This window comes from Chelonia mydas, chromosome 11 (genome assembly GCF_015237465.2).
Source record: "Chelonia mydas isolate rCheMyd1 chromosome 11, rCheMyd1.pri.v2, whole genome shotgun sequence".
NCBI classification, from domain to species: domain Eukaryota; kingdom Metazoa; phylum Chordata; order Testudines; family Cheloniidae; genus Chelonia; species Chelonia mydas.
Window position 1 is genome coordinate 69,909,673 of NC_051251.2, and position 15,909 is coordinate 69,925,581.

At 40.7% G+C, this 15,909-nt stretch overlaps 1 protein-coding gene across 14 annotated transcripts in view; it reads right to left on the minus strand.

Annotated features, from left to right (window-relative positions):
• Nucleotides 1-706: 706 nt before the first annotated feature.
• The window catches only part of AGAP1 (ArfGAP with GTPase domain, ankyrin repeat and PH domain 1), a 684,170-nt gene continuing 668,967 nt past the window's right edge, over nt 707-15,909 (minus strand). For all 14 annotated transcript variants that reach the window (XM_043525622.1, XM_037912087.2, XM_037912086.2 and 11 more), the window contains 2 exons: nt 10,778-11,033; nt 707-10,203 (listed from right to left, as the gene is read on the minus strand). In XM_043525622.1, coding sequence (XP_043381557.1) covers nt 10,000-10,203; nt 10,778-11,033 — 460 coding nt within the window. In that variant the 3' untranslated portion in view covers nt 707-9,999. The remainder of the gene's footprint in view (nt 10,204-10,777; nt 11,034-15,909) is intronic.

Below are 15,909 nucleotides of genomic sequence, written 5' to 3' on the forward strand. Positions count from 1 at the left end.
GACTCCCAGGTCCCTTTCCTGAGTTGATATTTAACTTATTGCCCAGTAAAGTCCATGAGTAGTTCCAGTTTTTCCTTCCAACTTGCACAATTTTGCATTCATCAATATTGAATTTAATCTGCTATGGTGTTGCCCCATCCACCTAGTTCGATTAGGTCCTCACAGTCATCCGTTGACTTGACTAATCAAATAATTTTGTGTCATCTGCAAGTTTTGCTGCCTCACTGCCCGCCTGCTTTGCAGAGCATTAATAAAAACAAACAGACTGGTCCCAGTAAGGAACATTGTGGTATTCTGCTTTTAACTTTTGTCATGATGAAAACGCACCACTTACTACGCTTAGATAGTTTTTGAGCCATGCCTTTCACCCCATGCCTACTTAGCTTCTTCAATAGCCTTTGTGAGGAACCTTGTCAAAGGACTTTAAACATAAATTATGTCGACCAGTGGTCCCTTTATGTGCTACTTTAGCTGACCCTTCCAAAGAAATCTAATAAAATCAAAGCATCTCCTATCATTCATAACAGGAAAAAGTAGAATCTTGATATGTAGGGCTGGAAGGGCCCTCAAGAGGCCATCTTCTCCAGCTCCTGGTGCGGAGAGAGGATTGAATATATTTGGACCATGCCTGACAGGTGTTCTGAGTAGTTATCTCCCAACATGCTCTGTGGTGAAGACTAAGGCAAAGAACCAAAGCCATGACAGATATGTTTTGTCGTCTTTATTAGAAAGAGACCTATACAGTATGGCAGTCCCTCTCTGCATTACTTTACATTTTTCTTAAAAACTCAGAATACTGTACAGCTGACACAAAAATCTCAAGGTGGAGCAAGGGTTGAGGGGAAACATAATACAAACCAGCATATTTAATCAAAACAAGATCATATTAAACAACAAGCAAAGTGAAATGTCTGTCAATTGTTTTAATTACAGTACAAACAATATAAATAAAGCATCATTGCGTCATTGTAAAACAAACTTGCTGAATGAGGTAATATAAAAACAACAACAGAAGAGACTTTTTTTTTCTTTTAATAATTTCCACACTGCTCTGTCATTTATACATGACTATTTACAGAAACAGAAAAAACACACTATAAAGTCTGCTGTGTGCTAGGCATTTCCTGCCTCTACCCAAGAAACATTTCTCGGGCATCACCATTCACCTGCTCCCTTCCCCCCTCCCCCAAACCCCACTTTAAGAAACATGCCAATGTGACAATGCAGGGAAACTAAAGGGTTTGATGGCTGAATGGGACAGAACAGTAAAACAGTTTAAAAATCTAAGGTTTGCATTCAGGCAGGGTATAAAACACAAATATTTAACCACCACAAACTGGTGGTCAATGGGTCTTCCAAAACAATGGGAATCTTATAAGCCATGCTGGCTGGCTTGAGTGCTAAATTCTGATCTCAGGGGCAAAACTCCCCTTGACTTCAATGAGTCCAGAATTTAGCCCTTTGTGATTTACAGCCTGATTCTGCAGCCCTTACTCAGGCTCTGATTCAGCAAAGTACCTAAGGTTGTGCTTAAATCCCACTGGAGCCAACGGAAGGATTGCCACAGTAAAGGCTGCAGGACTGGGCTCAGAGCAAACATTAAATCTAGGAGAGACGAAGTGAGAAACTACGAAGAGCTATCAAATCTTTTCTAAACAGCACAACTCCCTAACAAGTGTTTAAAAAGACCATCAGTCCACATATTCCCTCTCACTTTGTGCAGTCTGTACAAACTGTGTAACAATTAAAAACTATCTTGAAGTTTTCTTTAGCCTAAAAAAAATAAAGTTGGTTGGACCAATTTGTATCCCTCATTCTGTGGCTCAGGAATCCTTGTATTTCCACAGAGGAGAGGGCTGTGCTTTAGAGACACTTCAGTCAGACTTTATCTGTGGATTGGCAAAATGACCCCAATGGACGCAGTGCAGACCTGCAATGTGCATCTTGAATCCAATTCAAGCCTGGAATACATCAGTCATTTTGAAGAAGAATTATCCCATCCTAGAGGATTTTTAGGTATAAGAAGGGGAAAAAATGTAAAAAAATATTACACCCCCACAGCTGTGTTTTCCAACATACCTCCCTTCACTGCAGAGAACTGGCATCTTTACCTTATCAGGTTTGAGCTCTCTTTAACTTATTTCCCCTACCACGATTATAAACTGAAATGGTCACTGAAAGCAATGGTGTGAATCATGATCTAATATTTATGCACTGCCCACTATTATGCAGTGCCTTAACATACCCTAGAGTCAATGCTTACAATCTCTTCAGAAACTAATATACTGCCACAATTTAGCTAACAAACATGTGAAGGGAAGGGCAGGGAGAGGTCTAAGGAAACTATCAACTTGGAGAGAGCTCTTTTAAACATCTTCCTCAGAGTGAATTCCTGAACTATCCTATATACATACACATTATGTAAGTCGCAGTAACACGTCAAATGGCATTAATTTAAAACAGCTGCAGAAGGTCAGACTGTCATTCTCAGAGTTCAATTCAGCCGGTCAGCTGAAGTTCTCAGCACTTTCCCCATAATTATATATATCGAAATCGGCTTCTGACTGGTGAGCCCGCTCTCAACTTTTGCATCTTTTTCCCACCCTAGAATTTTGCTCATCTTTCATAGAATAGAAACACACCACTATGGCTTGCCTAGACCACAGTGGTTAACCCTGTGGGCTGACTATGCCATTTTAAATCACGGTAGAGTTGGCATACCCCGCGACGAGTGGTGAGTTTGGGGTTTTTTGATAAAGACACTGCGTGCACCTATAGTTTGAAGGAGTTTTCTGAATGAGCTGAATCGATGCTCACAACCAGTTGTCTGCCTCTGAACTAAGAGCCCCTATGTTCAATGGGCACCCAAAAGTACCACTGTCCATGTCTCTTTCTGCCTAATTATATCCACATACACAGTGTCTACTGTTGACTGGGCAGCCACAGTTCTGTGCATGCCTCATTTATGCTTGCAGACACCTGCTTCATGCATGCACATATTCATGCACATAAATTAGGTATGTAAAAATGTGCACAGTTATGCACACCTAACTGAAACCCTGGCACTCACTTTAGATTTGCATATATGTAAATATATGTACACACACTATATATAAAATTATATCGCATGTGTTATATATAGCATATATATATATTAACATATGCATACACAGACTGCAAAATATTTTTGTTTCGTACATTTAGTAGTATCCATCCATTGCCTAAATCTTGTAACTTTGCCAGTTTCTCCTGCACTCTGCCCAGTAATAATCTAACTCTACTGGGTCTCATTCTAAGATTCCAAATCACTGAGCTGCTTGCCAAACAACCACCATTACATTTGTATAAGAAAAAAACCCCACAATTAACCTGCTGCACATTCCCCCCACCTTAACTGTGGAATTAGCTTTGAGAATTACACTGGCCTTATCCACAGGTTGGGCAATGTTAAGTCCTCCACCAGTGGCAGGTTTAAGGTCCCATATCTTGTGGTCCATCAGGACTAGGAAAAGATTAAATGCTACTGGAGAGGAGCAAGGACTGACCCAATTTTCTAATCAGATAGAGCATCTGTTTATAGCTGTGACAAGACACGAAATTTCAGACTAAAGCTGCAATATTATGACTTATAAAAAGTTTTAGATAATTTCAAGAGGTTTCTAAAATGTATTCCTTTTTCCCATCCTCCACCTTGACTTAGACAACTTAGCTTTAAAGGTGGAAAGATACAAGAAAAATTGTACCATTGATATTTGCTGAAACCAGAAATCATTGATCAGTTTTTCTGTAAAATATGTGGCCACATAAAGTACCTGATGGTGTTATCACTGCTGGTCAATGATACGGTCATTCCAAACTCATGCCAATAAAACCTTTATAACACCCCACACCACTTTCTCCCTCACGTTTTAATCTAACATTCATACTACATTGAAAGTGACTAGCTCTGGAGCACTGGCAAAACCTCAGCTGTTAGAACTTTGAGCAGTGGGCGTTCAATACAAACACCCAGCGGTTGGTGGCCAAGAGAGAAGACGAGAAACTTTTGAGAGTCAGTGAATCTCACCTTTGTCAAGTGGATGTGCTGGAAACGTTAGATGTAAATAAGAAAGCTAACCATGTTAAAACATTGAAGGATGTTTATTTTTATCTGCCCATTAAACAAAAGTCCCTAAAATGCTCAGAGGACAAGTATAGGGAATGAATTCACCCACATATTGCTGTCACATGAAACAAAACAGCAAAAGCCACGATTTCCAAAAAAGCGACTAGCGATTTTGGGGGCCCAGTCTGAGGGCCCTATTTTCAGGGTGTGTTGGGTACCCAGCCCTCTGAAATTCCCAATGGACGCACCCAAAATGACTAATTGCTGCTGAAACCCCCTTATCTCCTCTGCTTAAAATATGTGATGTGGACTCAGTCAAATGAAGCTTGGCACCATGAGATGGGAGCACCAGTGGCCTAAAATAAACTTGGCTCATGACAACCAAACCGGACATGGTCACATGACATCAACGGCTTGTATAATTGGCTCTGTAATCTGTATCTTTTCCAAATGGGAGAGCCCTTTCAAACTAAAACTACTGAACCACTCTTCTTCTTGTAGTTCAATATGCAAGAGGTAAACCCTGATCTGAAAAACACAATTTCAAACTTGAGATTTATTAGTGTTATTTTATTCTTTCATCAAAAAGCATTGTGACCTGGAGTGCTTTTACATGGAGCAAACAGATAAAATGCCAAAGATTGCCTTTCTAAATGACAAATCTACAAAAATGGAAGAAGAGAAGTTAAAATAAATCAGGGGTCCGAGACTAATGAAGCAAAGGTCAGAGATCCCCCACACCAATGACAAAAGCAGCTCACTGTGAGAAAATAAAGGTGCTTTAATATAAAACATGAACAAGGGAATCATCAGCATTTTCCCAAGCAAGGACTAAACTGCCCCAAATTTGGTCCCCCTACATTTGCATTCTTAAAGTAGAGAAGCAATAGCTTGAATGAACACCTGTTCCCTCTTGGGGTGCAAACATGGCTCCCCGAGACAGTAGTGAAGGAATCCACTTATTTAGAAATCTTTTGTGAAATCTGTGCTTGTCTTAGCTACTGCTACTTTATTAAACCCACACATTACTTCATTGATCACCTTACAAATATAAAAGATGAAAATAGCAACAAATTGGACCCTCAGTGCAGACCCCATGAATAATGGTACATTGTAGTGCTAGATACAATTGTTAGGGGAGTGTATTTAACATTATGTATTCTCTCTCCAGCTTCTTTCCTATTTTACTCAACTTCCCCTTCCCATGAGCAAATCTCATATCAAGTGAAGGGGAAGCTCTTTGCTCCCTACAAAGTATAATTGAAGGAGGTGGGGGAAAGAGATGCAAAATAAACAGTATTAATATTTACACAGCAGTTATACACTGTACCTAAGTAGCAATGCCTAAAAATCTTCTCCCTTTCCCAATGAATAGTTAAACAGCTTTCTATATGGCATGTGAACCAGAATGCACCAACACTTTCAAGACACATTTATTCTTCTGCCCCCATTTAGCAATAAAACTGAAATCTATTAAACAGAGAGGATCCCTGACCAAACCCTTTGATCTGGAAAATCCTAAAACTTTCCAGAAGTTTGGATCTGGCCCCTCTGTCTACAAGATGAAACACAGCCTTCCAAACTCTGGGAACATCAAGACCCCAGTGTTGCACATCAGGCTCATCTCTATGGTTCAACAGCAATTGGATTCAAATAAATAGAAATGAAATGCCAATGCTAATAGCAAAGATGGCTTTGATTTTAGTGTCTTATTATTTGTGGATAAACTGCAGAGGAGATAGGAAAGAAGATAATGGGAGCAGGAAAAGGGTTGAATGGGTGACATTATGGATCTCCATTATTTGATAAATATTTAGTTGAGAAGATTTAGCTCCCCAGCATGTTTCTGTTGGGATTTCTTATTGCCTGGCCTTCAATTGGTTTTTAAGTTGCTCCTAACACGCTCAAAAGGCGTAAACATTCTGGCAAGTGGGTTCCAGAATCGCAAGAAGAGGGGCTAAAAGCAAAAGTGAGGAACTGAAGTGGACAGGTTAAAAGAGCAGAATCAGTGTAAAAAAAATTACCGTGGAGTCTAGAAGTCTTACTGTATTCCTTTGTGTTTCAATGTCTTGGTGGGGTCAGGATCACCCTCTGCAAAATGCTACCACATCACCTATAAGCGCGTAGTGTCAACAAATCTCAGTTTCTAATGCCAATCCAAGTCAGACTAGGTCTGCTGGATATCTGGGAGATGACTAACAGTTGCTAATATTTGTTAAACATCAGCTCTGGGCACCTTGTACCCTAGTGTGTGAAGGAAGTAAAATGGCGTCTATCTTACAAGGGAAAACATGAGACTTTTCTTAGCTTTAAACTTAGGAGAGAGACTGGAACACCAGGTAAGAAGATTTTTATTGTTTCTTTAAGTACAGTGCATATTAATTACACTGTACAAGACAGAGAGCTAGCAACAAGCAGGGGATGGTATTCACACTGGCCTGATCTTGTCACATTGCCTCTCACGGTGAGTCCTAGAGACGAAAGGCCCAAGCAATGCCTTACGCCTTTCCAGCCATTTCTGACCAACCTTCCTTGAATATGTACCTGAGGATGCAAACTTCGTGGGAGACAAATATACCTGAATCTGCTCACATATGGTAGCTTGTGCCTCAGTAACACCTCTGCTACTGCTCACATCTCATGGGAGGCGAGGGGGGATTGGTTACAGGTATGCATATTAGATAGCACAAAAAACATAGGTTTGTCAGGGCCTAAACCACATCTATCAAAGCAATGACAAGCCTTCCACATCTAGTAAGCATTACATTGTCTCCAGGGACAATGTATGGGTGGCCTTCCCAGTCTTTCACAGAGAATGCCACCAAGTGGATGGGCTGTATATCTTCCCTGCAGACATCCCTTGACTTTTGGGATATGCCACTAGAAAGAGGTGAGCTATCTCATATTCTACAAAAGCACTGGTCTACATTGCTATTATCATCCCTTACTAATATGTCTATGAAAAAGATCTGCTAATTTAAACACAACTGTGTTACTGCTTTATCTAAAGTAGTGTGTTAATATTCTGTTTGTCTGAATAAACCATCCTTCCTATGATACAGTAGAGTTTCCTTTTCTAAAGATTCCTTTGCTACAATTTCTGAATGTCCTCCTTTACCACAGAAGGATATGATGGACCTCCACAATGTCAGAAACCTGTTACAATTTAGCCCGGTTCCCCTTATTTCTCAATGCCCTTGTGTGTTTCATGCTAGGAAGACTGGTTTAAAGAGATAATTGAAAGGTGAATGGAAAAGCATTTTAAACCTAGAAGAATACCAGCTTTGAAAAAGCATTTGTGTTGTAGGCTTAAAAATGGCAACTTGTTTTAAAACAAAGTATTTTAAACGGAGGCGGGCTGGTTAGCACTTTTGGAAATTAGACTCTCAATTCCTACTTCACCGGCCTGCCAAGAGACTTGAGATCAGGTTACTGAGTCCCCTGCCACAGATGGTAAAATCATCAATACCCAGCAGCAGAATGCTGAGTGTGCAGTTTCATGTTCGGTTGTAGATGTTAGCGAAGTCATCCAAGGTTGGAGGAAGACAACTGTCAATATCTAAGTCCAGACGGCAGATTGTGAGTAAAGAAGGCACCATTATGCAAACTACTTTAAAAAAAACAAAAAACAGCTTTATCATTTTGAATGCACATGTGCACCCATGATGCTGCCAGCTTAGGCTGGTAAAATGAACACTAAAAGCTTTTTCCATTCACCTTTAAATGCCCCTATTGCAACAAAGCATAAAAGCAGAATTCTAAAGGACCAGGAAAGCCCATCAATGTCCACCTGCTTGAGCCCTTGGGGCTTCTCTCACCTGATCACTATGGCTTTTGGGCCAAACCTGCCTCTTTTGGACACCCATGGGATATTACATCCCCCCCTCCCATTTTGTCCACATACATTTTATTATTTTCTTTTCCCATTCTGACCTGAACAGACATACAGAGCCCCAGGAAGTGCAGAAACTCATGAAATACAGGAAGATCAGGCAGATGAGCAAATTAGTGTGCTGTGTACACCTGACCAACTTCATACACTTGTTCCTCTGCCACATGATTCAGATCAGATTTCAACTTTCTCTGAAATACACCCTTCTCCCACCTTCATATTACCATATGCTACTTAAAAATCACTTCTCTTTTTGCCAGAAACCTTGCAATCTACTTCTCTGTGCCACAATTTCAGTTTTTAGAAGACTTCAGAAACCAGCATCAGTCTAGTGCTATCAAAATATTGAATCAAGTATTAAAACTGGTAGATGGATGAACTGTCCAAACTCCTTCCACAAATCATTGTTGCTCCATAAAGCAGCCAAGTTGAGAGTCAAAGGAGCCAGGCCATGCCCATCTCAGAGAATGACATTAAGTTTAGCTATTAGACAAATCTGATCTCTCCTCCCACCCCCAGGCTGTGTCTTGGTCTGTGAAAGCATCACAGCTTCTAATGTAAAATATGTTTACGCTACTGAGAGACATCCTCCTTTTCTTCCTAATAGATACTGTACACCTTTTTTTGGTAAGCCAAATATGCCATCCTCTCATTCCGATATGTTCTTCAAAGGTTTGCATCAAACAAATGGAAATACAGTTCACTGCTGGGAATATTTTCAATGTGCAATTATCTGTAAACCTCAGATCCTAACTACTTGCACATTATTTCGTTCACATCCATTATACTTTATAAATTAACAGAAGTGTCATTTGTCTGTACAAAAATCAATGCATATTTATGAACTTGTTTATTCAAATAGATTTTACATACATATAATCTAAAGACACAATACAAAATCTGTATAATTTAGGTAATGCATCACAAGAGTGACCAAAAAACTCAACACACTTACTTGGCAAAATGACATAACATATTTCTTGTGACTGAAAAAAATAGTAGCCTTTAATGCATTTATTTATTTTACTAAATGTACTTGAAATGTTTTTCCTTAGCAGTATTCATTATTTCTTTTTGTGTTTCATAGTTATTCTTATTTATTTTTTCCATTTTGTTTTTACACCAAGGAGACTGCAGTCAAATAACACTCAGCAACCGATTTCCTCTCTTTGGACTGAAAAATTAAACAGATACTAAATTATGACAGTGAATTTAGAAAGGAGGGCTCCAAGGGCTTGAAAGAACATGTCTGAGATAATATGATGCTTCTAAGAATATTGCAATCACATCCAAGCAATCACCGAAGCGTGCCATGTAACTACCTCCTCAGCTAATATGCTTTTTTCTCCGTGATGACTAATCATGTTCTATTAAACAGCAGTAATGCTGGAAGAACTCAACTATACAAGTGTAATGAAGCCAGTATTCTCCCTGGACAGATTAGCTACAACTGATTTGACACATACCATCATAGGAACTTCAAACCTGACAAACTCTGTGCTTGCTTCTGATTTATGCCGTCAAGCTCTTCGGAGAAGAGAATGAAATCCAAGTGTTCCGTTTGGTAGAGGTGAAATGTACTGATATGCTTAACTGTCAGTTAAGGAAAGTTACCATTTCTTCTTTCTTCTCCTCTTCCTCCTCCTTTCTTCTCCCTCCAACCTCTCTTTCAACACTTCTAAAGCCTCTGTCTAAAGACAACTAGTAAAATGGTCCCATGTCGTGCTATAATTAGAGACCTCACAACCACGCTCTCTCACAAACCCTCTCTTTTTCAGTTTTCCTTATTCAAGACCTTTTATTAAAATAAATGGTTTCTGCAGCCCCCTTTTCTCCTCTGGTCACTTCACACTGTCCAGATGTGATTTTTCTGAAGAGGACAGAGATTGAGGGGAAAGGGGAGATGCGGAGGTATAAGACTCACAGGTCAGAGCTGTGAAGAAAATGGAGCAGTATGAGGCTGCGGATGTTACTCAGGTCAGTGAAGAAATGAGCACGTTCCTCAGATGATGGTGGGCATTCTTCCACTGCTGTTGTTCCTGTTATTGTTCTTCCTGGACAAATTGGGAGTAGCCATCAGGACAAAGCGCTCATCAGGGCAGCCATACTGCAGGAGAACATCAATGCATTCCTGGCCTGTGGCTTGCCTGGCATAGGCTAAAGCCGTGTTCCCATGGGCATCACGGGCCATAACATCCACGCCATACTGTGGAAAAAAACAAATGTCATTTGAGACCCTGCTGCTAACACAGCGTTAAAATGGAGTGAAAGAAAACAGCACAGCTAGAGCTGAGTTTAAGGGGAGGGGTGCGACGGATGGAGAGAAATTCTCAAAGATAGACGCTCCTTATTTGAAGGGTTTGTAAATCTAAACATGACAAACATGCTTCATGCACATACAGCTTTCTACTGGAAGAGCCTCACCTGCTGCCAGTCATGCAAATGATCTCTCACCATTCCATTTTATGTGGATTTTCCACAGTGTGTGCACCTATCCCTCTCCCCATCTCCCGTGCCTCACTCCAGTTTTTACCACATTTAAACAGATGTGGAAAAAGACACATTTTGCAAGTGATCTCCAAGAAGGCTTAAGTGTCATCATTTGAAAGGAATAGGAACATTTAGACTAAGGAAAAGAGGGAGATACCCTGAGCACCCCACTGGAATATTCCCATAGCAGGATTTTGAAAGGCCATATTGAAATAATGTTTGCTAGACAACAGGGGCGAGTGAAACATAACTCAGCACTGCATACCCAACACCACAAGGCAGCTACTTACCCAAATTAAGAGCTGAACTAACACTACATTTCCTTTCCGACATGCCAAGTGAAGGGCTGTGCGCCCATCCCCATCTCCGCAGGTCTCATTCACTTCTTCCCGGGTTCCATGGGCCAGGAGCAGGATGACAGTCCGCAAGTCCTCATCAGCTGTAGCTTGTAGCAGATGCTGGCCTAACGAAAGTTCCAGGCACTGCAGCGGTGCAAGGAAGAGCTTCTGTTCATATTTAGCACGTATCCAGCGCTCTTTTTCTTCCCTAGAGAAGCAAAAAGAAACATGCCATTCAAAAACTGGTTCCATTGCCTTTGTGTGATGTTATATATTCACCTTTGGAGACAAACAATCCAAAAAAACCACTGCCATACAGAGAGGCTAATTAGCAAGAAAACATTTTCTTCTTGTAAATGTCAGCAAAAAAGCTTCTTTCTGAAACATTTCGTTTATGCCTTATACTTGCGACAAAATTTATGACACCTACACATTTCTCACCTGGTTGTACCTGGCCGGAGAGCTACATTACGTATTGGGTTCATGGACCAGCCTTTCACCTCCAGAAACAGAGGCTCAAGCATGCCTTGGGCCACAAGTGGAACAACTTTGGTGCCATGAAGTTTGGCATAGGTCAGCAAAACCGGCCATCTCTACTCAAGAGAGGCCCAAGACTGGAGCAGCCAAGCGGAGCTCCAGGTCAGGATTGAGATGTGCTGGTAAAGCTACACAGGGAAGTGTGCACAGAATTTGCCTGCAGTGGGCCTAGATGTAGCCAGTGGCAGCACTAAATTCCTCAAAGTTCACTCCCACGAACAAACTGACTCCTGCTTGAATTAAAGAAAGAAAAGGGAAATTAATGAAAGATACTGCCTTGCTTTTTCATTCTGTAAGATTTGGCCACTGAACAACAGCATCCCAGTTTGTTTCACAATGGGACAGAGGTTCAGGAGGTTTTTGTTTTTTAAGGAAAATCTCAGTACTTTAAAGCATCATTTCCTCTCACTGTACCAAGTAAGCACCAAAAGCTTCCTAGATACAGTTGTATTGTAGGATAATGCCACATTTTACAAGTAACTCCAATTTCTGTTAAAAACTTTTCAAGACACACTGATGTTCTTTGGGGGATGTGGTCACAGGCAAATTCCCATTGACAGGTGCCCTTTGCCTAATACTTCAGGTATCTACATGGTAATCTGTCTATCCTGTGAAAACCATATATAGCACCTAGTAGGAAAACTACTTACTGATGACATTTTTTCCCTCTCAAGTACAGAAAGGAAAGCTCTGTTTACACCTTTCAGCAGTGTTTACACTACTCCCAGTAATCTAGTGTCAGGTTAGCCCTAATCTGTTTTTAAATACTTATGTAAACAGATAGTTCTAACAGCAAATCTGGATTAGTTTTGCATCACTTCCTGGTACATGTGGAGTGACCTTACATTGACCCCTCTGGATGCTTTCATGCAAAGCTTTCCAAAGCATGCACTTTTCTACACAAATGACAAGTCAACCTATAATTATTCAATGTACAGTCATTTTTCCCCATAAAAAAGTATAAATTTTTCAATTTATTTCAAAAATTATGGCTTGGACAATCCTTCAAACGACCACCACACTCTGAATAATACTGAAACCATCTTGGGGGCTGAAAAATAGCCTGTGATGCTGATGCTTGAAAGTACATTCTCTTTTAAAAAAAAGAAAAGGAGTACTTAAAACATTCACCACGAGAGAAAACTTCTGAATACTGTTAACCTTGTGACACAAACATACATTGAGAGGGAAGATTAATACTCCACTTATCTTGTGCTGTTGTGTACAAATAAAATCAAATCCAACAAGTACCAATGCTGTGAGAAGGATGGAATAGCATAGCTCCAGCTGCCTAAAATGTCATGAATTCTGTGGAGTTGTGTCACATGATGCCATTTTGGTATTCTATGCACTCTTAAAAAATAACCATAGATGGTTGTAAAACTATTATTTATCCAGATCTTGTACATCTCCAAGTCAATGGAGCAAGCAGGTACAGTATTTGGTAAGTCTCATTTAAAATGTTTTAATGTTTGTTAAAAATAAATGTGTGTAATGTACAAAATATTTTATAAATATATCATTTACTCTTATAAAATGGGCAGGACTCCCAGATTAAGTGCATTTCACAGTGTTATTGTGGGACCACTGCCTAAGTCAGGGGACAGTCAATTTATACCTCTTAAAATCATACATCCAATTTTTTTCCAGAGCTGCTTCTACCCATCTGCTCCACAACAAAGCTTTAAAATCTTAAACTTAAGGACTTAAATTTAAAGGGCACTGGGGACTGTCAGCAACAGCAACCTGCACTTGTTTCTGCAACAGGTGTTCACGGTTCCAATCCCAGCTGTGGCATCAGTTGTGGGAATCGTGACTTGAACAGAAATTGCTCTCTGTTCAGAGAAACAAGCTATTTTAAACAAACCTTCTATTCTACTCACAATCCAGCTATGAGAAAAAGGATTTTTGTTTTGTTTTTATTAAAGATGAGCATAACTTCAGTCAGACCCATGAGAGCTGATACCTCAGTGTGTACAGAAGCAGCAACTAAAAGTGCCAGGATCAGCTGGAAGTTTTCAGAGCCTTAGGTCCCAAAGTTTTACAAAATTCATGAGAATGTATTTTATGTTTACACTATTTTTTAACAGTTTATCTATTTTTCCTCCAAAGCATTTACATACGCTCCAAAAGCGGTTTTTACGGAGAAACATTAACTCTTCTAAAAATGTGTATCTTACGCATATGAAAAAAAAAAGCTGCTGGAGAGTGATGCAAAGGCTTATCACACAATGAGATCCTGTCATGTCTGGATGGCCTGGGGGAACCGGGAATGAGCCACTAAGCTCCAAACTGGGACCACATGATCACACTGTTTCAAAAAGGGTAACGAGGACAGACCACAAACTTGTTAGGTTATTATGGGTAATCCATTAATAGGGTCTGTCTGTGGGGGTGGGAACAGGCCATCCACACTCGCTGTCCTGTTGGCTTAGCAGGGGAAGGCAAAGTGCAGGAGGCAACCGGTCCCTCTCTTAAAGATTTCTACTGCTACATAACCTCGTGACACAAACCACTGTCTCTCTCTCTGACTCTTACTGTATGCTGTGATCAGAATTCTGTGCAACTTCACTAAATCTATTGCAGAGCTGGGCAATGGCTAGAGTTACTGGTAATCCAAGATATTCAGGAAATGGGTGTCTACTTGCAAAAGCAGGGTTCTGCATTCTATATTAGACTCTGCCATGTCACTGCCTTGCTGTGTGACCTTGAGCAGGTTACTTAATTTTACTTTACTTCAATCTCCTCATGTGTAACATGTGCATAATACTCACCTATCTCTTATGAGTACTGAGAGTTTTAATTACATTAGGGCCAGATTCTGCCACCCTCGCTCAGACTGAGTAGAGCCTTGCTCTTTAAGTAGTCCCCCTGAAATTAGTGGGACTATTTGTGGAGTAAGATACAATTCAGGGTGTGTAAGCGTGGCAGAATCTTGTCCTTACTGTCTGTAAAGCACCTTGAGATCCTCAGATGGAAGATACTTCAATGTCAATAATTGTTTCTAGTTTTCAAGACTATTTAAAAACAATTCTAGACACAGTAGTTATTGGGGGAATATACTGGAGAGAAAGTGTCAGCCTGTTATACATCCAGACAGACAATAGCTATTTTAAGTACATTCCTGATGAATACCACAGAAACTTTCATCTGAATACCACATGATGTTAATGACCGGCCTGGTTAAGGATTCCCAAAATTCCACTTGAGGGTTCTAGCAGGAAGCCATGGGAAGAGCAATCAGTGCAAGCAATCAGTGTGCCCTTGTTGCCAAGAAGGCCAATGGCATTTTGGGATGTATAAGGAGGGGCATTGCCAGCAGATCGAGGGACATGATCGTTCTCCTCTATTGGACATTGGTGAGGCCTCATCTGGAGTACTGTGTCCAGTTTTGGGCCCCACACTACAAGAGGGATGTGGAAAAATTGGAAAACGTCCAGCGGAGGGGAACAAAAATGATTAGGGGACTGGAACACATGACTTATGAGGAGAGGCTGAGGGAACTGGGATTGTTTAGTCTGCGGAAGAGAAGAATAAGTGGGGATTTGATAGCTGCTTTCAACTACCTGAAAGGGGGTTCCAAAGACGATGGATCTAGACTGTTCTCAGTGGTAGCAGATGACAGAATGATAGAAACATAGAATATCAGGGTTGGAAGGGACCTCAGGAGGTCATCTATTCCAAACCCCTGCTCAAAGCAGGACCAATCTCCAATTTTTGCCCCCGATCCCTAAATGGCTCCCTCAAGGATTGAACTCACAACCCTGGGTTTAGCAGGCCAATGCTCAAACCACTGAGCTATCCCTCCCCCCGAGGAGAAGTAATGGTCTCAAGTTGCAGTGGGGGAGGTTTAGGTTGGCTATTAGGAAAAACTTTTTCACTAGGAGGGTGGTGAAACACTGGAATGCGTTACCTAGGGAGGTGGTGGAATCTCCTTCCTTCGAAGTTTTTAAGGTCAGGCTTGACAAAGCCCTGGCTGGGATGATTTAGTTGGGGATTGGTCCTGCTTTGAGCAGGGGGTTGGACTAGATGACCTCCTGAGGTCCCTTCCAACTCTAATACTCTATGATTCTATGAAACACAAATAAAAAGGCTTTAAATGTTTAGCACACTGTGGAGCAGCTCATTTCTGACCTCTGATGACAAGTGAGGTTCCAAACACAACCAATGTGCAAAATGGGGCACAAGTGAGACATTCCATTTGGGTATTCCTATAGGAAACTATCTTTGATTAGCTGATCATTGTCTGGAGCTGGCAGTGTGTTTCCCACACTCCCCTGGGTCGGTGCATTCAAACTTCAGAATTATTACTCTTTTGAGTAAAAATCCAGAAAGCTTCACAGACATCCTCTCCTGCTATATTTCCCCTAATACAGGCTCTCTCTCCTTTGGTGTGAGTGATTTAATTTAAAATGGAAAGTTCTCAGGATTTTCCTGGAAGACTATTTTGGCTTCACTGTACCTGCTCACCCTAGGAATTATGACACTAAGACATAAATAGTGTAACTGTTTCTCTGATGTCACAATTTCATTTCTGGGATCCACAG